Source organism: Struthio camelus, chromosome 8, assembly GCF_040807025.1.
Source record: "Struthio camelus isolate bStrCam1 chromosome 8, bStrCam1.hap1, whole genome shotgun sequence".
Taxonomy (NCBI): domain Eukaryota; kingdom Metazoa; phylum Chordata; class Aves; order Struthioniformes; family Struthionidae; genus Struthio; species Struthio camelus.
Genome location: NC_090949.1, coordinates 17,385,705 through 17,410,735, shown reverse-complemented (window position 1 = coordinate 17,410,735; position 25,031 = coordinate 17,385,705). Strand labels below are relative to the sequence as shown.

The 25,031-nt window shown below is 38.0% G+C and overlaps 1 protein-coding gene across 11 annotated transcripts in view; it reads left to right on the top strand.

Moving 5' to 3' along the window:
- The first annotated feature begins 788 nt into the window (after positions 1-788).
- The window catches only part of PTBP2 (polypyrimidine tract binding protein 2), a 54,693-nt gene continuing 30,450 nt past the window's right edge, over positions 789-25,031 (top strand). For 4 of the 11 annotated variants that reach the window (XM_068952372.1, XM_068952371.1, XM_068952369.1 and 1 more), the window contains exons 1-3: positions 789-964; positions 2,583-2,613; positions 15,743-15,818. In XM_068952372.1, coding sequence (XP_068808473.1) covers positions 957-964; positions 2,583-2,613; positions 15,743-15,818 — 115 coding nt within the window. In that variant the 5' untranslated portion in view covers positions 789-956. The remainder of the gene's footprint in view (positions 965-2,582; positions 2,614-15,742; positions 15,819-25,031) is intronic. The other 7 variants (XM_068952370.1, XM_068952368.1, XM_068952366.1 and 4 more) reach the window with 3 other exon arrangements.

Genomic DNA, 25,031 nt, shown 5'->3' with positions numbered 1-25,031 from the left:
ACGTAGTCCTGGATTTTCCCACTGTCACCTCTTTCTAGGAACTCTGGATCAAACATTGCCCAATTTGTGACGAAACAGTGAAACCTGGCTAAAAAGTGAAAAACACTCTCACAAAGTAGTGAGAACACGGCGGGCTGCGGTACCCGATACCCAGGTAACCGGGAACGCTCCAGCCCCTCCGGATGGCTTCAGCAGCGCGCACCCTCCAGCAAACACAGATTTCTGCTCCGGTTTTGCCGTTCACAGAGAGCTGGGGGTACCCCGACTTCTGTGAGGGAACAGCCCAACCCACCGCGATAGTTACTTCGTTACGTTCATCGGAACCAGCCGCTGAAGTAACATTTTAAAAAGAATTGTGGTTGTCAGGTCTCTGACCACCAGGACGTGTTGTTACACAGGGCGGTGTAGAGCGGCACAAGGAGATGCCGGCAGCCGGTCTGGCCAGCGGCCCTCGCTGCGCCCACGACCAGGCCGCTCCGCGGTGCCACCCACGAGGCGGCCGGCGGCCGGGGCTGGCACCCAGGCGGCAAACTCTCCTCGCCCAACAAGTCGGGGCGGGCGGCCCCGGGCGCGCCCCTCCAGGCAGAGAGCCTCGAGCCCAGCACCCCCGCCCGTCCCCCGCTCTCCCCCGACTGTCACCCGGGGCAGGAGCGGCACAGCCCCCGCCTGGCCCACGGCGGATCCCGCCACCCCGCCCCGGGCCGGGCGGGGCCGCGCCCGCCTCGGCAGCCGGCGCGCTCGGGGCGGCTGAGGGCAAAGCTTCGGCGGCGGCCAGGGCGCATGCCCAGGCGGCTGGCGCATGCTCGGTAAGAGCGGGGGACGGGGAGCGGAATCCGGCACTCGGCAACCTTCGGCGATTTCCGTGCAGGCCCAGCCGCCATTTTCTCGCAGCCTCCCTGCGCTCGCTGCCCGCGCGGCTCTCTGTCCTGCCTGCCCGCGCTTTGTCCTACGTGGCGATGGACGGGTGAGTGCGGGGCGCAGGCTGCCGGGGCTTTGCCGCCGCCTGGTCGGCGCCGGGCCGGTCCCGGGGGCTGGGGGGGGGGGGGAGCTGGCTGCCCGCTGTGGCGCCCGTTGGCGGGCGGGCGCCTGCGAGGCTGCGGGAGCAGCCGCTGCCCCCCGCTCCCCGCCGCGGGGCCAGCCGAGGCCGGAGGCCGCGTCTGCGGGGAGAGGGGGCTGGGGCTCCCTGTAACGCGGGCTGCCCGGCGGCGGCTTGCGTTTCCGTTGCTCGGGGCTGCGCGAGCGCGGCCCCTGCTCGGTGGCTGAGGCGTTGGGTCGCGCTGCGAGCAGGGAGCGCGAAGTGTCCCCGCGGAGCCGCCCGCTCTCTCCTCCCCCCGCTTCCCCGGCCCTCTCCCGCCTGCAGCCGGGGCGAGGAGACGCGCCCCGTGTAGGACTCGGGTTTGTTCTGGAGCTGGCCGGAGAGGAGGAACAACAGCAGCAGGAGCCAGATGTCAAGCTCTTTTGTTTTCAGAAACTGCTTAATGGTCCTCTGCCCCCCCCCCCCCCCCCCCCCGTAAGGTAGAAAGATGCCTTTGTGTATGCTGGAGACAGGCTGTAAAGCCAAAGAAGGGATGGGATTGAAGGAGTCGGCCATCTGGGACAGCACGGCCCTCGGACCTGGTCGGCAGCCCGGGTGGCGGTCAGCACGCACAAGGCCTTCTTTCTGGTGGACCTGGAAAGCAGGGCTGGTGGTTGTAGCCTTCGTTAGTGTAAATACAACATCTTCCTGCTTCCAGGTGTCCTGTAAAGTTGTTTAACCTACTTCAAACGCAGAAGCAATCTCTTGGGTATGCCTTAAGCGTATAACCTTTCAAACATAAGAGTTCTAAAGTCTTTTTATGGTTACTTATGTTTATGGAGTTACAAATCCTGCCTAGGAAGTCGTGCCACGGATGAGTATTGTGTTGTGGAATGCTTTCACGCATTCCTGTTTTGCTTTCATTTCTTTGATAAAGTTTCTATGCTAGTTCTAGAATTACAGTTTGTTATATACTGTGAGTTATAATGTCACACGCCCCCAAGAAAAAGAGGCACATTGGAGATACCTGTCCGGGAGTCCCGTATAGGTATACCTGATGATTGGACTTGTGATATTTAGCCAATACAATCCTTTTTTCAGGCACAGTTTAGAAGATGCATTCATTACTTTCTACTGTAAAAACATCTCCAGGATAGGCTGTGTTGTCAAAGTTGAAGTCTAGTTAAATGGGGGAGGGGGAAGGGGGATGAGAAAAATTCTGTATTTCTTGTTAAATTCTTTTATTTTTATCCTCTGTGATCTAATCCGGACTTGAGTTTCCTAAATATATTTTCTGGCAGTGTTACTTTAATGTGTACTTGAAACTTTTGGACTCTTCTCAAGAAGTGCATAAGCTGGAGGAGTTCATTAACTTATCTAGGTTTCTTTTCTACTTCTCCTCAGTGATACTGTGTTCTCTGGGCATAAATATATTTATATTTATATATTTTGTTTTTGATTGGGGAATTTGTGGCCTATTTCTATTCCTAATTATGTTGCAATCGCAATACATTAAAGTTGGTTTTATGAGGATAAATCGATTAACTCTTTCTTTTTTTCTTTACAGCATTGTCACTGATGTTGCAGTTGGTGTGAAGGTAGGATGTGCATCTAGCAAATAAGGGGGTAAATTGTTGATACAAAATGAATTAACTTGAGTAGTTTCAAGTTGTAAGACTTTAATCAATCATTATGAGCTGACATTTAGTCAGCAGTATATGCTTTATTAACCAAAATTTCCTGGAGATAAATTGAAGGCACTCTACAAGCAACTCTTATAGGCACTGAACTGTAAACAGTGGTTCTAGATTAATGTAGTGGAATCTGCTTATTTTAAAGCTTAATTTTGCAGATTTTATTCAAAAGCAACACTTTCTCATTGTTGCATGGTGATTGTAAAAGACACTTTTTTTTTTTCCTTCCCTCCTTGCCCCCATCCCTTTTGCCAAACAATTACCAGTGAAGTTAGAAAAGAAGTGGCAATTTGTAGTAATATACAAAATATGGGAGCTAGAATCTGACCTGTAGACAGAGAAGCAGACACTTGCTTTGTTAATTTTTACGTGTAAAGTTCAGTTATGAATATATCACACTTGCTATAACAAGGCAAGAGTTTCCTAATGGTTATTAATATACAATTTGTTTCACTTCTGTATACAAGTCTGTTGCAGGAATTAGATCAGTACCTCATAGAAGCAAACTGAGAAATACAGAGGATGTGAAGATATATGTGACAAGGGAACTTTAGGTTGTGTTGATGAATGCATGTAATAAATCCTGTTTCAGTGGTAGAAGTGAAAGTCTTCTAATGCGTGACATAAGTCCATGTGTTTGTCCAGGGACTACGTAGCTATACTGCATAGCTGCTTTTACAACTAATGCTAATTTGTTTTACCTGCATGGTGAGCCATGCTTTGCTTAGTAAAGCTCTTTGGCTCAGATTCGGTATTGTTCCTGTTAGATTTGGACTAGCTTTTAGTTGCAGGCTAGCTCTCTTATCTATAACAGCTACCCTATGCCCGTGTTGGTGCGTCAGATGTACCTATATTATGTTTCTGAGCAAGCTCACTTCTGAGAGGAGTTGTAAGAAGTCAGCTGTATAGATTGTGGGCCTATCTGACTCCATGTGTTGATGCACTATTGTAGGCAAGCTTGAAATCACTTTTAGAATCCAAACAAAAGTGTGGCATTATTGAGGCTACTTCTTTGGGAGCTAGTGCTAATCAAAAGTACAGACTAGAGAGACTCTTTTCCTGTTACCTTGGAGAACAACATGTTGACTCTTAAAACTTTTTAGAGACTATATTTGGGAGCATGGAAGAATACCTAAGGAGATTCAGGTCTTTCAGAAATAAACTGCCACACATATAAATTCTCTTTGGGCAAAAGAATTTTTAATTACCTTCAGTCTGGTCTAATGTAAAGAAGCAATTCCGGGGAATCCATGTATTGTCTGAATCTTAAACTCTAAGGTTCTGACTTCAAGAGAAAATGAAATTGCTATCAATTTCATTCTCAAATATGAGAGACAACTTCATGATAATTTGAGAGTTTATGAAATGTGTCTGTGGTCTGAACATGCTGTAAGCGCATAGTGTACTTCTGGAAATGTTTTCAAATATTAGCCAGCCAATGAAATGGAGACACTTCAAAGGACATAGCTACTTTCATCTGTTGATTGTAGAAAATATATTATGAATGCAAGTAAGACTATAAGATAGAACACAAGACAGGTGTATCAGAGATGGTGATTAAATTAAATACTATGAGATGCAAAGATCACACCTTGATACTTCTGTGCTGTGTGATAATGGATTTGTACTTCTCTGTTTAAAAAGTGAAGAATCCAGTAGTGCACAGGAAGATAGGGAGTAAAGAAAAAGGATGATGGTCTTTAAAGAAAGCTGTTAATTATGGGAGAAGTAAACTGGACGGACTGTCTCCTGGAGCTTCTAGTAAGAATGCAAAGTGGAATTGCCAAATGGCATATACAGTTTGGGTAGCAGTCTAATGTTAGCTTCAGTCTTATTTTGTACAAAGTATTGTGAAATTCTTGTACTACTTTTGTTCTCTGGAGACTGTTCGTTGCTCTTGATGAATTAATGACCTTTTTAGATTAAGGAATGCTTGACCTATAGGTGGTATATAGACAACTGGGAAAACTCATCTGTCCTTTCCTTGGTCTTCTCCTTTTTCTTGGGTGCTTTGGGAATGGGTAGGCCATCAGTTTTGGCTCTGAATTGTATCAGCAGTTTTGGTACCCTTGGCAGTCCTCTGGATTGGAGGGTCACTGGAAGCAGGCAAGGATTTACTTGTACGTGTGTGCAATCAACTTATCCAATATATTCATTTGACCGGAAGCTTTCTTGATATTTTGCACCTCCTCCATGTATACTGACCAGCTATACAGCATGTAATTAATATATTTGGTTTTACTCAGCAACAGGCACTGTAGCATATGGTCCTCCACTTTGGAAAATGTGGACATCTCTGATGTAATTTATCAAAATTACCATCAATGATGCTGGTATACATCTGAAAACTACATTAGCTATTATTTGGCTGTTTTTTTTTCTCTTGAGCAGAAAAATAAGCATCATATGTTAATGATATCATATTTTAAAATCTATTCCTAGAAGAACAGTAATAGAAGTTAACTAGTATAACCTGGGAATTGTTCCATAATTAAAAAAAGGCTTTGATCTTTGGGAACTGCGTGTGGGCAAGGCAAGTATAAAGTGAAAGGAATAGCCACTTAGAATGTTTTATTAACAGTCATCTAGTCTCAGAATCTGCTATTACCAAAATGAGATTGTTAAATTCAAAACTACTATCGCTTACGTGCTATACGCTTTGATTTCATTAAAAATATTTTTGTTCGTCAAACTGTTGAATGTTCAGCCTTTATTTCCATATTGAATCAGATGAAAGTAATACTAAAAGCCAAGGAACAAATAAAATGCAAAATGCAGCAGGAAAAAAAAAAGATTAATACTGTTTGAGAACTTGGTGTATATTTTCTTTCTATACAGAGTAAACATGAGGATCTGCCCAAAATCAAAGTATGTGACAGAAGTGCATTTCTCAGCTACAATCTGTGTCAGAGAAGCAGTGTACTTAACTTCCAAAAGCATTAAAACTTAACAAAATCAGTTATCTTGCGAGTGTATATGAAATTATCTGTATTTGATTCTGTCTGTAATATGTTGTTCTGCTTACCTAGAATTCAGGCAGGCAAGGAATGTCCCTTTACATATATTTCACCACTTACAATGCAATTTACAAAGTAATATGAGAAGGCTAATTTTTAGCTTGCATCTGATGTTATTTTGTGAACTCCCATTGAATATAAGCAGTTCACGTAAAATATGAACTAAGGATTTCAGTAAGGATAGTATATTACATAATTCAAAAAATTTTTATCTTCAGCCTGAAGAAATGCTATAAACATTAGAAGTTGTCATATTATATAGAATGCTTGCTTTTATAAGAATGGGTACCTCTAAGTTGCTGTGTTTTTTTAAATCTATATTTATATTTTTAAACTTATATAGATTGAATATTGGAATCTAAAACCTGCAGTTTGAAATGCTGTCTTGTATTTTCTTTGCAGTTAATTTGGAAAAATAAACCATGATTTGGCACTTGGAGTGATAGAGTCTTTTTCAACTGAATAAGTGAATGTATGAAATTTATACTTTTTCTTGTGGAGTAATTGAAAGAATCTTCTGAAGAATATAAAACATGACGCAAGGAATATACCTCACATGGGTGCGGGGAATAACTTACTTGGTGAACTTCTGGTGTATATTGAAGATGATCCTTCTCTTTCAGTGTATTCAGTGTGGGCCATTTCATTCTGATAGATCATCTTTTTCCTGGATGACGTGAAGTGCTGTTTAGGTGGTGAATGTGACCCATACGATTGAATGACTTATTTTATATTTTCATTGCACGCCTCAGAGTGCCTGAAGTCTAATTCTGCCACTCTACCTGATGGCAGAACAGAAGCATCCATTCCCCATGGATGTAATTTGGTACATAGCATGTGGGAATTTGTGACGTCCATAGACACTGCTTTGGCCTACGTTGGCCAAAAAAAAGAGCTTCAGCTGCCAAGAGTGGACAGCCCTAATTATACCTGCGAGTGAAAACTCGAGTATTTTGGTGACCGTAGTTTTGTAACACTTGAAGACATGGGGATGACCTTTCCCGCCAAAGACCAAGCCATCAGCATTTACAGTAAGCTTAAGAACTGAGAGAATTCTTTGTGTATTTTAGTTGGTTATGTAAGGGTAGCGCATTCTAGGGAGTATTGTCCTACTACATCCTAACGTCTTTCCAAACAGTAATGTGTCTCTGAGTCCCCCTTTTTTCTGCCTGTTGAAATTTAACAGTGTGCAGGAAGAACAGTAGCTAAAACAGCATAGAGAAATCTGAGCTGATGGAGAAGAGGAAGAGAGCACAGAGTAGCAGCTTCTGTAAGGACTCTTGAAGCATTGTCCAGTTCATATTTTGTTTAAATCTCAAATTCTGAAAGGTAGTCTCTTCTCTTTAAAGTTATAGAACACCACCCCTTTTTGCTACTAATGATTAAGTTTCCTTGTGGTGGAAACATATTTTGGATTTACTGAGACTTTTCATTTGAATTATCTACAAGTGGAACGAGCACTTCAGAAATCCTAGGAAGTTCTCAGAAGACATGTTTAGTCCATCCTTAGGAAAGGAGAGAGAATATTTTGATACTTTTCTCCTTTCAATTTCCTCTTTTTTTCCCTCTATCTTTAATACAGCTTTTTATCTTTGCTGCCTTCATTCTAGATATTTAAATTAAAGCAAGGTAGGATAAGAAATTGTTTGATTCATTCTTAATTATGTAGGCAAATGCCATGTGATTATCTATTTTAGCTTATTTTCTTAGCACAGAGCTGTAGATCCCTGTAAGACTTGAAAGTTGCAACTATACTTAAGATATCAGAATGACAATTTTGTGCTATTTTTGCATGTTTAATATAATTAGGCTAGTAGTAGATTAAGCGAGGATTGAGCTGAGGGCAGTGATAAGAGGAAAATGGGTTGTTTGAGAAGGAAAAAGGAAGACTTGTCTGAGCTTTCTTCTGTTTATGCTAGAGATTCCTCTTTTGAACTTGAAATAAGGGAATAGAAGATCTTTTTATTCATATTTCTGAAGAATTAACAATTATTACACAGATTCTTTTGACTGTCTAGCTGTATTTGAATGTTGTTCCCAGTATGCACAGATTTAGTTAATAGTGTTGATCTTAAAATGTTTTCTGAAGCTTACTTCTGAGAATTAGAAGAATTATCTTTTAATTTTGTGTTGACTAGGATAATGTTTTTAAACTAAATTTCGTTTTCAGTAGTACTTCATCGTAGCAAGCGGAGAAAGCAAAAAATACGCAGAAAATTCTAGCAGTGAAATAAGAATGAAGTGTGACCTAATTCAGAAGCTTAGAACTGGTATTAGATTTGTCTCTTCAGCAGTAGTATTTTGTTGTCACTTTGAGGAACGTGTCAGTGGTGACTTAAAAAAAAAAAAAAACTTGCTACAACTGAAGACACTCCCTTTTTAACAGTAGCTTCTGTGAATTGACCCTGTTTAAATTGTGACTTTAGTATTTGGTCTTGGAATAGCCTATTCCCTTTTTTTTTTTTCTCTATAGCTTTTTTGTTTTCTTAAAATGCTCATTCTGCCACCATCGTGCATGTGGGAAAATACAAAGAGCTGAAACTGGAGAGGAGGGGAAAAATGTTGAAAATAGAGTTGTGCTTTATAGAAGATAGGAATTGTTGTAAGGAAAGCTTAACGTACTACTTTAACGTGTTTTGATATTCCTCACTAATTGGGAGTAACCTATTTTTTACTTTTTAACAAACACCTGTACTTGCACCTTAACTGATGAGTTTATAGGATCACTTGTACTCAGCCTGAAAAGTATCAGCCACTACCAGCATGAAAATATCTTTCCCATTTCTTTATGCTTTGAGCTAGGCTTTTACAAATAAATTAAGCAGCATTCCACCAAAAGAAGGTGCTTTTTCCCTGCCACTGTACTACTCCTGGCACAAGTGTTTGTGCAGCCACTTCACAAACTTGGGAACTTAACCAAGATAAAGCTTAGTTGACACAGTAGTGAGTTATGTTTTTTATAAAACTTTTTATATTTTCCGTGAAACTATTTATATTTGCTCCAAAGCATTCTATGATGTGGTTGCCTAAATACTTGTAGCAATATAGAATTGGGGAGGACAGTATAGGAGCAAGCTTCTTGGGCCAGGGAGAGGGTAGGACTGTTGCTTTTGGTGGCAGTATTGGCTCAAATGAGATTGCAGTTTCACAGACTGTTCAGGGGATTTGAGGTTTGCTTTATGGAATTGCCTTTATACGCTTACAGCTACACCCCCACCCCCCAGCCTATATCAGCCTTTTTTTTTTTTTTTTTTTTTTTTTTAGCTTTTCATAATATAAGTTTTTTCTATGTATATATAACTTGAGGATTGGCTTAGACTTACATAGCACTAGCATTTAACTTTGCATTTATTATTGCAAAATAACAGAGCAGTAAAAACAAAATGCCTTCTTCATCCTTTTTTTTAGGCTATATAAACTGTTATGGAAGGGCCAAATCTGTACTTCCAGGTGTCACCATTTTCCAGTTGGGATGCTAAGAACGTATCTAGGTAGTAGTGGGTAATGGACTGTAGTGGGTAATTTTCATTTATTCTAGTGCATTGCCAGTTCTGTACAGCTGCTTCAGAAGAACACTTTCTGTGCTGATAAAAATGGAATAGAATACCTGAAATGCTGGAATAAATAATATTATTTGTCTGCTTGGTCCCGAATGCTGGAAGTGTTGACTAGTGTTGGACTCGGCTTTTGTTTGTTCTCTCATTACCTGAAAGTTCCAAGGCTGGAAAATGAGGCTGGATGCCATAAGTTAAGTGGAAACATGGTTCTTGACTTCTCAGCTTTCTGGTTTAATGAACAGCATGGTCCTGGGACACGTTGAGAGATTTGATTCTTTCTTGTGTTGTGTTTTGATTGAGAACTTACAGGATTTTCAGAGGAATTTAGGCTTGTCTTTAAGTCTTTCTGGTTTAAAGTCTTTTCAGATGCCCTTGTTTGCAAAAAATCAAGACGTTTAGAGCAAACTTCATCTGTCTTTGTAAATTAGATACGTGACATACCTGACCTAACATTGTTGGAAGCAGAAGGCTACTTTTTTCACAGCTCCTTACTGAACCTGTGTGAGTGTGAAAATATTTTAAATAGTTTTTAGGATATAAAAACAATATATGGTTAGCTGGAGACAGCATGAGAAATGAAGTGGGGGTGGGAAGTATTTGGAGGATGAGTATGGAGAGGTGGTCATGTTATATCCAATTATTTAATACTAAATTTACAAACAAGTGCTTTAATAGAATTATTAATCACTCATTGGCCTTATTTTACAAGATCTTGTACTAACTTAGTTAAATAGTCTAGTTAAAAAATCAAAATAGGCTAGCTTTAAAAAAAAAAAAAATCAAGTAGACTTACTCCTTGTATGTAGTGTTTTAATGAGGTGATAACAAGCCTATAGGTGAAACTATTTTGTAAAATACCTATGAACCCACATGCAATTTCTTTTAGATTGTATATCTGGGCCTGGCTTGTCCTGTCTCAGATCTAAGTCTTCTAATTCTGTGATCCTGTATGTCTAAGATGTGTAAAATTCTATTATTTAGTTATTTTTGGAGCATGTATTCTGATAGTACTATCTCAAATCAGAGTGTAAGGTAAGTCAAATACATCCTCTTCATTTGGAGTATGTCAGGATGTATTTATGCAGTGTTTCGTTAAAAATGTATCCGGTTTAAAGTGAAACATTCGTTAAATACGGATCCATCACATAGGTAAACTGAACAAAGTTTATAAATGCTGTGTTTGGGGGTTTAAATGCTGCTGTCCTATTGTTTCCACAATATCCAGTTCCCAAAGTTAATTCAGACTCTTAATATCGAAGCAGTGGGTTCACAAGTGTGTTGTCTGATGGAGTGGGATGTTCACTGACTGTGTGGAAGTTTTCAGATGCTCTTATTCCTCTACTATACTGTTAGGTTTCTGGCTTTTTCTTCTAAATTGTTCCCAGATGTTGTTAGAAATGAAGTGTTTCACAATGCTGTTAGATTTCTTTTAAATCATGAGATCTGTCTTCTGGCTTGTCATACCCCTTGAGAAATTCGTGCCTGTAGGCTGACAGTGACTGGTAAATGTGCAGTGCAGCTAAATTTCCCCCTTTTCCTTTTATCAGGCAGGGTGGGGGAAGTGTCCTCTTCTTGAGAGTTTTATAATATCAGTAAACTGGAATGCCACAAATTAGAGGAGTTACTGGAAAATATATTTTTTTTTCAGTATTTCTGAGTGTATTCTAGTTTCTGTCAGGACTTAAATGTGTTCAGATGTTAAAAAGTTAAAAGCAACATAAGTGCAGGTTTATTCATGTGTGTACCGTTTCTAGTAGTATCAGTTTAGTGTTTTTGAAATACTGGAAGAGGCCTGCATCTACAAGTGCTTCTAGTAAGCCTTCTGTAATATTGACTTTTGTTTTTAATACTAGATTTAGTTATAACTTCTAACCAGAGTCTTCAAAAACATTGAATTGCTGGGAAAAGAGCTGATAATGTGTCTTTCATAAATATCTATCAAAAAAAAATTCTGATCTTTAAAAGATTAAACCTCTTCGGTAGTTACCAAGCCAAGATTAGCAAGCTGTTAATATCTACTTCCCCCCCCCCCCCTTACCTTGGATGTAATCAGATTGGGGGAAGGTGTTTAAAATATTTCAAGTCTTGTCTGGAATGTGGGCAAAATGATTGGCAAAGCCTTCTAAACAGTATTTTTTTGTGATCATCCTATAAGGATGGTATGACTGTAATGCCTTGTGGAAATTACATAGGTACTTAATATAACCTGTGATAGTTTGAAACTTTATAATAATCTGGTATGGAAAAGAACATCTGAAGTCCAGCAGTATGTAGTAAGGGGTTCTGAGTTAGCTATGACTATTAAAGCAAGGAACAAAGTAGGTAATTCACTAAGATGCTTTTTCTTTCTTTGTATAATTAATTTTATGAATTGTAGAAGAGCCAGAGTACATAGTGTTTTAAAAAAACAAACAAACAAAAAACTATATTCGCTTACAGAAATCAACTGAAATATAGAAATGGTGTCTTCAATATACAATACATATAAAACAACGGCTCTGTATATGAAAGTGTGTTTTGTTTTTTCCTCCTGAAACACACATTCGGAGTCTGAGTTGGTAAATTTTTCACCTATTGGAAAAATGATCATGCATGTCAGTTTTGCACAGTAATTTCATTGGTTGGTTAAAGCCATGCATTAATATACTGTTTTCACACCATGGATGGAAAGTATCTGTCATCGGGGCCAGGGTGATACAACACAGCCTTCATTGGAAAAACAGTATTGACTCTGCAAGAACTTTTAAGGATCGCTCACCAGGAAGTCAGTTTGACAACTGTCTGAGTTATTTTTTGTAATAGTAGTTTGGCAGTTGCTGGTTTCATGAACAAATGCTCTGGCTATGGCTAATCTGAATAGCTGGTGTTCTAGCTTTTAATAAAATTAATATAGATTAATGTTCCTCTTGACATTGGTGGGACTAGAAGGACGGAACTATAAACTTCTTCTGTTGAAGAGTAGTTGTCAAAACGTGACCTGTTGATAGGACAGTAGCACTTTGCTCTAATTTTTGCCCTTTCTGATCAGTTTCCCTCATACAAAATTTGATATTCAGTTGCTCTCTACCATGTTGCTAATACAGAAACTTTCCTTTGCAGTCTGTGATTGGAAAGAAAATTGCTTTTGTTTAGGGAAGAGCATTAAGTGAACATGGCTCTTGATCTTTCATCATTCATTGAATCTGGTTCATTGTATTGTCCTTCAGAGATCCAAGCTTTGGTTCCTTATATCTGAAACACTCTGTAGAACTGACCTAAATTAATTCAAAGGTCTTTGTTTTGTATAATTAGACTTGTGGAAGTTTGCTTGAGAATGAAACTAGTAAATGTGCAAGATGCTTGGGAAATGGCTTATAATTCTGAAACTCAATTGTGAGATAGTGGAGTGATGACTTTTGCCTTCAACAAGATGACACTCCTTTTTACCCTAGCCTCCTCCAAAGGAAAATGGATTTTTTTTTTTTATTAAAAAGGCCTCAAACTCACAAAATAAGTAAAGTCTGGTCTTTGCTGAGTGGAAGTAGGTAAAGTAAGTATTTCTCTCCCTGCTTTAATTTAGGAAGTGCTTGTGTCACATAGCAGTGCCAATCTATATAAGAATATACATTGGCTTGCTTGAAATCCTCATATTAAATTGCTAGGTATGTCTTTAGATTTGGCAACTGTCATCCTAAGGTGATCCTTTTTAAGTAGATAATGCTTCCTAGACACCTTTGCTTTTTAATTTGTAATTTAACCATGCTATATACAAGATATTAGGTGTTTTTTGCTGGATAGCTGGTTTTAAAGTTATATACTGAATGACGTACAGGGATGTCTAGCCTGCTTGAAAACCATTAAGAAGAAATAGCTATGTGTATTTAGTAAGATTGTCTAGTCACATGGTAAAATATTTTTATCTTTTTAGCAAAAGCATAGCAAGTATTTATGAGAGTGAATTGGAAGAGATTTGCTGTACACTCTTGATTTCATGATGACCTGGAAGAAGATTCCATATAGGAACTTGTACAGCCATGCATCTGATTTGTGAATGCTCTGATTTATAAGAATAAAACAAATGCTATAGGATTTGTGATACATGCCAATAAAAAGAACTTGCTTTTACTTGTTCTCCTGAAGCAAATTTTTAAGCTTTTTGAAGTGTAATGATAATATCATGACTGACCATATGAACATATTTGTGAAATGCAAAACGATACATTTCAAAATGGCGAGAAATGTTTTAACTCGGGATGAAACAAATATGGTAACTGAATATCTACTCTGTTGATTAAATAACTTTGTGCTCCTCTTGTGTATTAAGAATTCAACAGCTTTTAAAAGCCTGATTTACTATGAGTATATGTAATCACTCATATGTCTTGCTTGTCAGGAGTTACTCCCAAAAACAAACAAATTTGAGATATTTCAGAAATGTGAGGTTTCTTCCAGGTTTTGGGAAGAGCGTTTGTTTGGTACTGGGGATGTTTCAGCTCTTTATGTAGTAACTGCTGAACCCCTGCAAGTTGTAGCCTGGCATATTAAGGAAAACAAAAATTGCTGCTAAATTATCTTATTATGCCTGACTATAAACTGAGTTATTCTCTGCTGCTGCTTCTGCCTGTCCAGGCAACAGACAAGGGCTTCCAAGCAAACCTGGATAGATAACTGCAGTCATTTCTGCTCACAGCTATCATCAAGTGAGTTAACCCACTAGTAATCCTGACCTTTGAGATATCTTATCCATGCAAATTGTGTTAGGAAAATAAATCACTAAAGAGAAAGTGCTTATGTTTCAGCCTATACTGAGTGTCTGATGTCAGTGTATGATGGTTACAGTGAGGAGTAATGTAGTTTGACTATTGGAGAGTTTGCATAACTTCTGACTTTTCTCAGTTTTGTCCAGCTAAATTTTTATTTAGTTATATCTCGTTGGAGATGTGCTCTTATGTTCAGAGGGACAAAACTTGTTAGGCGTTACTCAATTTTAAAGGAAATCTATGTTGTTGATTTGATAGGCACAGCTTTGTTGCTTTTTATGTACTCTAGGAAGCTAAGAGTATTCAATAATCTGTATAAAGTATCTTCAGAGCTGATGTTAAAAATAAATTGTAACGGCTCTGTGTGAGCCTACGCATATATCCTGTTTCTAAGAGCTTTTCTTTAAAAGATGTGGAGTAAACAAACTTTTAACATGCTGAAATTCCTGTTTGTGTATACAGTGCCCAGTGATACACTGGTGAAGGTTTTATTTATTAAATTTTTTTTTATATCTTGCAACAGTATTACCTGGAAATGTGATGTCGTCTTATTAGTTTAGTACACAGTATTGAGTACCACATAAAATACATTTGCTGATTTCCTTTGAGAGTCTGTCACAGTGTCCGTAGCATAATGATAAAAATCTTCATTTTTATGAAGTTAGCTAGTAACTGGTTTCTTTCCTCTTCTCCATCTTAGCAGTGATCTGGACTAACGTTGATAGCGCTGGTGATAAGGGAAGTATTTTTAAAGTAGGGAAAGATCCAGTAAGCAATCCTTTAAAGGAGGTGAGGTTTATGCACTTTTAAGAATTTGTATTTTTTTTTTTAATCGCAGAAGACCTGAATATGTTGGGGGCTTCCCTCCTCCTACCCACCCCCCTGGTTAAAAATGGTACTTGTTTCATCTGAATCTTTACCCTGAAAGATGGAAGGAGGGATAAATTTAAGAGATCAGGGAGAGGGAGACATAAAGAATGTGAAACTTGGTAATTGAGAGGTGACATCTTATTTTTAAAAAAAGGTGGGGGGGAACAGTTGGAGGGGAAAGGAGCTGAACCCTCTTTAGCTTTGTCTAGTTGCAGTACCCATCTATAAATGACTTGAGAGGAAAAGATGATATCTAAGTTTTCAATATAGACCCTCCTCTGACTGCTGCAGCCTGCTTCTGAGTTGCATTCAAAAAGACCATTTACTTGGCACTTGTTGTGTTAGAATTAAAAAATTGAAACGAAGATATAACTCCTTGCCCTCAAGTGTGTTTTGCAGGACAGATGGGTGCCTCCAAACCAAAATCTGCTAACTTCCTATGAAGGAAGTCTTTGGAAATAGGGATGTTGAAATTGAGCTAAGCTCAACATTTCTATTTGTACAGATTTCCCTTGCAGTTTCAGCTAGATATAATTTAATTGGAAATACTGAATAAAATTATTGTTCAGCAGTTCTCACTGTCTCTGGAGGTGGCTGCATTTCAGTGGTGGGTGAAACAAGTGTGCTTAAGCAGCTTTCGTTTCAAAGATTGCCATGTAAATATACTGCTTTACTTAGATTTCAAATTGTTCTACGTATCTTAAAAGAGGAAATCTGCCAAATCTGAATAGGTTTGGTTATGCTTGCTTAAGTTCTTCTAAAGGTTTTCCCTGTCAAACTGACATTTTTAATATCATCTTTAAAAATATAAAATAGAGGAAAAAATCTCTTACTGTCTCTTTCTTTTTAGAGAGGATCTGACGAACTTCTTTCAGGCAGTGTACTCAATAGCCCGAACTCTAACATGAGCAGCATGGTAGTTACTGGTAAGTGATGCCATTTCAAAGGAGAAATCTATCGTTTATTCTTGGACTCATTTCCTGTTTACAAGGGGAAAATACTGAAACCAGAATCAATTGTGCTATAGAGGGATAAGCTATTGGCATGCATCGGACTTGAGTGACGTTGTATCTACTCACAAGCCTTGGGTATCTGAGAAGAATAATCCCATCAAACAAAAGGCAACTTTTTGATGTCTAAACAGTAAATTATTGGCAGGTAACAGGATGAAAAATTACACGTCTTGTGCAGCTACCTTCAGTAAGGAATCGCAACTACCAAGCAAAAGTAAACGACTCCTATAGTACGTCAGCCTTTTCACGCATAGGCATTTGCGAGTCTAGGCATTACTGCTAAGAACAGTCTGCCTGTTTCATAATATAGTATGGTTTCAGGAAAACAAAATTTTCCTCTTTCTCATTTAGATTGCTAAAGCAAGAAACTTCATTTTGTGACTTCAGTCTGAGGTAGCAGCTTTAAAAATCTCACAATGCCAGTATAAAGTGAGAGAGTGTTCTCTGCATTTCTGATGATGCTAGGTACAAAGGCTTTTCATGAATTAACACATGATAGACTGTCTTTTATGGCAGTTTATGCACCTGTGTGCTGAACTTGCATTCAGTTCCTTTGGACAGCTCATGTCTTGCTTTCTCTGTTTTTTTTGTCATACATATGTACTTTTTCCCCCCCCTCTCTTTCCTCAGAGATGTGGATGAAATACTTCATGGCCTCAGAATGTTAATGGACTTCCCAGATAGTTGCGTAGATGTTGCTTTAATGTGCCTGATGGATTTTCTTTTTTTTTCATGTTTATGTGTAGGATAGTGTAGCCATCTGTATTATCAGCCAACTCTTTCCCCCCGCACCCCCTCTCTTCCCCCCCCCATTAATCTAGCAATAAGATAATTGGGTTCAGGGTTAGTTTCATCTCCCACTTAGGGTGGTGTAATGGCAGGTGTTATTAGAAAGGGCAGTTCTGCATGCTCTCCTCCTACGTCCCTATCACAGGGCGGCGACGGAAACAACTCGTGGTTCTGCATCACTCCTTATGTTGGAGTGTTTGTGCACTTGCCGGATGAGCTGATCCAACATTAAACTATTCTGCCACAAAATATAGTTCTTCCATTGGATCATTTTACTTAACAGTCACGTGGCTGCACAACTGCTAGATCTGGTGCAGTGCAGGCGGGAGGAATGTGGGGGCAGAAGAGAGCAGAAAAACTTATGTTGACTGTAGCTTGCTATTATATGACCAGATGTGAGGAAATGATAGTTCTTTGGCATAGATCGAAAATAAATGTACTATGTTTACAGCAATTTTAGACCCTCGGAACATTCATTTGTCTCCTCTGCTTTTCTGAGTTCCTTCTGGTTCTCAAAGATGTCCCTCTTTGTTTTTGTGGTGTTCCTCTGCAATATGAGATGATAATGCTTCAGCAGTTTGCTTTAGTTAAATTAGAGACCCAAATCCAAAGGAGTTTGGGTTGTGAGGTTTTGGGCAGGGGGGAGCGTTTGGGCCAACCTAGTTTTTCCTGAGAACTTCCATATAGTTTCAGAGAAACTTAGTTCAGAGGACTAAATGCAAGTTAATTTATCAAAGGGAAAATTGTTAAAGCTGAAGACAAAAATTGTAAAGTAAAAATTATTGCTAGTTTTGCTTTCTTAAAAATGGTTCTGTGATTTTTTTCTTCTTAGAAGTCTGACATTTTAAATAGAAATATCTTTGTTCTCAAAAGTCTTTTACCTTGTCTATTGTAAAAGTTGTATAAAGAGTTATAAGAGAGCTTTGCTTCCATTATATGGAGTTAGAAGCTTGATGTCTTTAACAAGTGCTGATTTTCCCCCATCCCCAATCTCCTGTTGTTGCTGGGTGTGTTGTTCCCCCCCACCCCCAACCCAGCGCCCTCTTGTGTAGGGTTTAGGGCAGGTTGTGTATGTGTGGTGTTTTTCTTTTTGTCTTTTTGTCTTTTTTTGTTCCCGAAGAATAAGAATTGGAGGACAGATTTCAAATGAACTGATTCTTTATATTTTATACAAGTGAGACTTCTTGATATGTCTCTAGGCATCCAGCATAATAAATAACTTCTGAAAAATGATCAGATTAACAGATAGCAGTGGCCCCAAATAAACTCCTGTGATATCAGATGCCTACTATGAAAGTTTTCATACTGTGTAACATAGATGATGTAGGTAGAAAAATAATCCAGGAGGGGGGAAAAAAAACCCTGAATGCAGTATTATAATTCAAGCCATTTCCTACAGAGGTCAGGGGGACAGGCAACTGTGGTGTGGGTGGGTGGGTGGGTTGAAGTTTTTTGTTTGTGTGTTTTTTTTTTTTTTTTAAAGCAGTTTCTTGGCAGTGTATTCAAATTTATCTTCCGCCTGCCTGCCTTTGAAAAATGACATTAAAAAAACCTGTAGAATAGGCTTAAATCCCAGTTCAGTCTCTAGTCCCGCATTTATCATCCTATAGCTGTCCTGGTTATTAGAAACCAGGAAATACTTTTTCCGGACTTGTACCATTTCCCTGACAAGTTCAGGCTGTAGATTCTGAGCTAATTAGGTCAGAAAGGGAAACCAGGATGGTGGGGGTATATGTATCCTTCCCCCCATTCCAATCTCCCAAAACAGATTCAGGTATTCCTTAGGTCCAAAAGATGAATATGTCTTCCTCTCCTTTTGCTTCAGTTCTCTGCTGTTAAATTTTTATATGAAATAATTCAAAATCTTAGTTAACATGGTTTTTCTACTGTAGCCAAGGCATCATCGTGATGAATCTTCCTTAGAAATTCTAGCGCCTATGAAGAGAATCATAATCATTGATCAGCCTCCTTGTAAAGGAGGCACACTTTAGAAATCAGGCCACTCTATGACTCTTTAACTAATACTTGTCCTTTCATTCTTTATAGTTTGGAAGTGTCATGATTTTATGAGACCTGGCTATTGTTTTCTACAGTACATAGAAACCTTTTCTGGTTTTGACCTTGACATTTTCACTGTCTGATCTCATGATATTTTCCAAACTGATATCTAGATGAACAGAAGAAAGAGACAGTTTATTTACATGATGCTCTAAGCCTTATAAAAGAGCACAATCCAGAAAATGTATTTGTCACCAGCAGTCTCCCTAATGGACCTAAACTTAAAATTAAAACTTACAAATCATTGCCTCATTTCTTTCTAAATATGTACTATAGAAATATTATTTATTTATTTGACTAATTGCCTAAGTTATCCAAAAAATGGCCTGTTGATGGAAGTGGCTGTTTCTGGTAGTTTTGGGGGCTGTGTATCTAAGGGTAAGATTGAAGTTAAGGTTTTTTTTGGAAGTGATCATTCTAACTTTTAATTACAGTAATAGCTCAGGTTATTTTGGTATCCAGCTTCCTTTCAGTTGGACGAAGTTCTGTAGTACTTTAATGCTCCTCTGAATACCCTTGTTTTAATTCTTGTAGTAGGAGAAAGCTGTGCTACTTTCCCTACCCTATAGGGACTGTTATATATGAATCTCTCCCCTGGCTTCTCCTCTCTTCCCCCCCCCCCAAAACAAACAAACAAACAAACAAACAACCCCCCTAAAACTTGCAAGATTGTGGGACTTTTTTTGTTTATTTGTTTACATTCTTATTGATTATTTGAACCATTAGTTGTTTGATTAAGAATGTGGAAGAAAGGAAAAGGGCAGCATGTTGGCCTGTTTTCTGTAGGATGACATTCATTGCTCAAAATACAAGGCCTGATCCTTGAGCGACTTTTAAACAGCTTTGGTATCAGTATCCCTCTTCAACTAGACTACAGAGATGAAAGGAAATTGGGAGTACTTTATCTATTGCAAGTCAAGTTACTATCCAAGTGCGTTGTGTATCTTTTGTAAAAGAACTGCCTGAAAAGAGAATAGGACTTTTGAATAAACGAGGATGACTTTCTTTTGAGTTCTGGTATCAGTTACTTCTGTAGCCTTGTGTCTGCTGTTTTATTCTGGATGTCATTTGGTTACTGCCCTCATCCTCGTGGAGTTTCGTTTAAGTTAAGCATGTATATTTAAACATACAAAAACAGGTATTATGAAAGTAGTTTATGAGCAATATGGAAGAACATTGTCCTATCAACATTTGAAGGGAAAAATCCCATCTACTACATCTTAACATGTTGCTTTAGAGAAGTACAGGACATATGACTGAATTAAAATTGGGGAGCTTTAAAAAAGAAGAAAATAACCTCAGTATGAGAGAAATAAAATGTGGAATTTAATAGCAGTAACTTACTTAATTTCTCTCTACTTCACTATGCCATAACTCAATTTTATTCTACTTTAATTATATTGCACTCTAGTCATAGTATTTTTACATATATTTAAGGAACAAACTGAAGTGCGTTAGTTTGACTGTCCTGTGTAACATTCAACAGAAACTATTCCATATTATATTAGCATAGTTACTTGTTAGAAAATTTCTGATGTGTTTTAAAACAGAGTTGCAGCCAGTGCATAAATATGCCAAGTTCATATCCTTAGTTAAAAAGTGCAGTTAATCTTTTAACTGCTTGACCATATTTACTTATTTATAAATTCCTGATAGCCAGTATCCCTCATAGTGTGAGATAGTTTTATTATTTATTGGTCAAGAATTGCCCTTTGCAAGTGGCACATGTTCTGAGTAACGGTCCACCTATCGCTGTTGATTAGTGCTTATGCAATGGAGTAGTAGTCTAGAGAGACGAGGAGAATGGGATGTAAAAATACTTTGAGGTACGCAGTCTTGCAGTAGGTACAAAAAACGAAGCAAAATTAACGTTGAACTTGTTACCTTTAACTATAGGGTTAAAAAATGCAAATGTTAGATCTTAACTTGGCATACTTCTTAGTCTTTTTCCTTATTTTTCAAGTGTAGATTTTTCTTCAAGCATTTAAACATCCTGACTTTAGCTTGAACTTTTGAAGATGTCTGTATTAAAAATAAAACATAGAGGTTCTGTTTTTCTTGTTTTGGGAACTTGTTGGTGTTTGGGGATAAGTATGTCTGTCATTGGATCAGCCAAAGGTCTTCTCTTCCTATATTCTATCAATGGCATGAGCCCAGGAGTATATATTTAAAGAAAGACCTTGGGAAGCAAAGCCAAAATGGTATGGTCTTTGTGATTCATTTTCCCAGTTTGTGGTTATCTGTAGTTAAAGATTTCTGAAGCTGGCTGTTTCATGCAGTTTATTGTGTTCACTAACCACTGTTATGTTTAATCTTTCTGCCTGTTCGTAGTCCACAGTTGTAAAGTAGGTATTTTCTGAATTCTATTGCCTTTTTCTTGGTCAGAAATGTTCTATGTGTGGATATATATCCTGTATTCCATTTGTTGATAATACTAAATTTCATATATTCAGCTTATTAGAAACAGGAAGTATTTTCTACATTAGCAGCAGCGGTGAATAAAACTCTTAATAAACTTCATCTTTACTGCATGAGGTGATCCTACTGGAGGATGGAACATATAGGACCATTTCAGAAAGCATGAGTATTTAAATGTTTTTGTAGTTGGCTGTTGCTATGTACTGAAGGCTCTGATACAGACAAGTCATCTCCTGCATGAACAAGTATTTATCAAGTATTTTACTACTACAGATATACTGGGTTTTGCAGTCAGTGCCCTGTGATGAGTTTTTATCTTTTTTTAATCCTTTCAGAGAAATAAGAGGTGAAAACAACGTTTTAGTGTATTCTCTGTGCAAAATTTTTGCTCATAGCCACATAATTATGTTCCTATATGGAGAGATTGCGTCAATATGAAAGAAGGAATTTTTAAGGCATGAAGAAGGAATGTTTGCTGCAGTAACTATTAATTTGTAGAGTAAATATTTGTTGGTATGAAGGAAAATTATACATCTGAAATAAAGGCTTAATATATTTTCAAAATTATATTTTTCCAACTCTTGTATTTGGTCTCAGAACCGCTTTAGGTATTATTCACGTGTATTGTAAACTTAAATCGTATGCAGAGAAATAACTCCTTAGCAGGAAATCTCCTTAGAACACTTTTTTCAGGAATAGTTGTTATCAGCGGGAAATTATTCACTTGTTTTCCGGGAGTTATGGTGAACTTCAGAGTGTGTGGGCTTTTTTGTTTTGAGCGTGTGTGTGTGCACGTATGGGTTGTTTTTGTTTGTTTTTTCAAGAACTACCTGTGAGCATTGAGTCTTTATGACTTGAGCAATTGAATGCCACAGATTTATGATGCTATAACTATGCTGCTATGTGTATGCTGCCCTTTGTTCTGTTGCTCACATATATGTAGGTTTTGGTTCCTTTGTTTCATAAAATAGGAGATTCTCGCCAAGAATGGCAGGGACCGAAGTTATGGAGATAATTGCCGCTTATAGACTTTGTCACTCTTAAGCATTTAATTTCAACAACTTGATTTATGCTAAATAAAAGGAACTACGTGCAACAAGAATGAGGTGAAGACTTATGCATCAAGTATGTTTAGATTATAGTGCCCTATTAAACATAAGGATAACGCTTTTGAATCACATTTGTAGTAAAAGAGTTCTGTGAAGAATTAGAAAGCAACATGGAAACTGGATCTTTTTTCTTGGTGGGGAGCCAAAGAGGGCTTGCGTCAGTGCAGTGGCAATTAACAGGTTTTCCCCTCTCTCTCCCCCAAGTGAGTATTCCTTATATCCAATTCAAACTTATTGTTCAATTTCTGTTTAAGTGAATGCTTTATGGAGCCTTGGGGGTTTCCCTTTACTATAAGTTTAAGGCTGTAATTGATTAATAAACAGATTAATACCAAACAATGTATTTTAGTCATGCTAGTCACTTTATAGCGATGCCTTTTCCACTGTAGAAATTATAGCATTATGCTCTTCAGAGCGTTTTTGTATTTGTCAGTGTTAGTGGCAGGAGTCTGTTTCTGAAAAAAGACAACGTTATTCTCTTAGTATTCTGCGCTTGACTTAACTTTTAGCTTTGTGGCCACGGCTTATGCTGACAGACTTTGTTAGAGAAAAATGTTGATGCTTTAACAGTAGTTGAATTCCACGTTTAGTGGCTCTGAACAAGTTGTATTTCCATATTTTAAATGTTGTGGTTTTCTGTTCCAAACTATAGTTTAATGATGTGTCTCCATCTGGGAAGTAGGATCTTTAAAGTGGCAAGTAAGAGAGAATTCAAAGTTAGGGAGAAAATTTCATACAGTGTCAAAGACTCTAATAATGTCTTGAAAGCTAAACTTTATTATTTCCATGAACTTCTTGACAGCTTGCATTGAACATGCATGCATATTTAATATATAACAAACAAGCTTTATTGCTGATATTACTGACATAACGAATTTGTAATCCTCAGTATTCTTAGGCTATGCTGCCTGGAAAATCAGGTAAAAACGGTGCACGTTCTCTGTGCTTTCAAGAAGGACAAAATGAACAAAAAGGCCTTCTTACCAGTTTTTATGTTGTCGGGCCCCGAGTCTTCAGTTCTTCAGATAAAATTGGTTCTTGCTGAAAGTTGTGCTTTTCTGAATGGGGGGAGAACAGAGAGGGGAAATAATCTGTTCCTTAATCTGTCACAAGTTAGGGGGAGTTGCTGTATGTCCTCGTTTAACCAGTCAATAGTATAGAAGTACTCGCGAGCCTGAGTACAAAAAGCAAAAGTCAGGTTTCCATATATAATCAAAAACACAATATAAAGTGTAAGCCACTAGGCAAGAAGCTTCTACTTCATGTTTGGGGTCAAATATTTGGGATTAAATTAACAATAAAAAACAAAGTTTGTTAATTACACATCATACCATTAAACTTAACTTTACATATTTTGTTAAGCTTAATGGTATGCTGTGTAACTAACAATCTGCAAGCTTAAATTTATTGTGCGCCTCTCTCAATGTGCTTTTTCAAAATCACTTTGTTAGTTTACATATCCAGATCATTAAAAATTTTTGCTTTTTGGGAGATGAGTGGTATGCAAATCCGTTGAGACTTCAGGAATATTTTACAGGTTACTTGAAGCAAAGAAAAATGTCATGTGAAAAATGAAGGACCAATTGCTGGTAAATACTGCTTGTAGGATCTTGGAAATACAATATCTTTTCAAATTATGTCAGCACTTCTTAATATTAAGACTGAAAATATCTGCTCTTTAATGAAACTATGAAGGTACGTTTGAGACTTTTTAACCTTAAGAAGTCTAAATTATCATTTGAAGGACTGAAGAAGGTATGGTTCATTTTATTTACCTTGTTATTTATTTGTCCTGAACTTCTCAACAATTTTCTTGTCAATGTTTTTGCTCTGTGCAGCAACAGTGCACATGCTGCACGTGAAGCAGTGAAGCTTCTTGGAAAACGACCAGTGAAACATCATGCAGGGTTTTTTGAAAAGGGACCTCAACCTTTTCAGTCTTTGGTGTTCTTATTTATGCAATATTCAGAGGCAGGTGGAAGTGATAAATAATCTACACTTTGCTATGGTGTGCTATTTATACTAGTGAAGTGGGGGTTTTTTTGTTTTTCTTCTTGAGAAGAGATTGCAGTACAGAAAGTGCATTTGAATGAGTCAGTTTTATCTAAGGCAGGAAATAAAAATCAATGTTATCTTTATTAATAATCGAACAATGTTACTTGAATTTCTTCCATCTTAAAAGCTGATATATAACACTTTGGGGTAAGTGTTGCTTTAAAGAGAGATTGGCTTCATTTTATGAATTTTGCCAGTTCAGCTTTCATTATACAAGGTATACTTCTGCCAATAAATAATAGTTAGCTTTGTCATGGTTACTTGTCCTGCTGCCGAAAACTTTCTTTTGGCATTTACATAGCACTGGGAATGCTTTTCTCCAGTTGCCTTGTTGCCCTCGAGTGTCTCCCGTGTTTCTGGTTATTTTAGTGTTCTTTAGTATATAATCCTGTATCTTTGCATACATTATTATATTTGGATATCTCATTTTTTGTTTAAATGTTTTACTTAGGATAACATGGGCTACTGCTTATCAGTTCTTAAAATAACTATTAAGCGTAGATAGTTTTTAAAAATAAAGTTGTGAAAGAGATGTGTATACACAAGCTGCTTTAAAGCTTTGAGCTGTTCTTTAGAAAATGATATTATACAGTACAATAAATATTTCTTTAAATTTGTTCTTTAAGAAAAGCATCTCTAGCTCCTTTAATCATTTCTACACTACCATTGCTTTTCCATCTACTTAGCTTCCAATCTA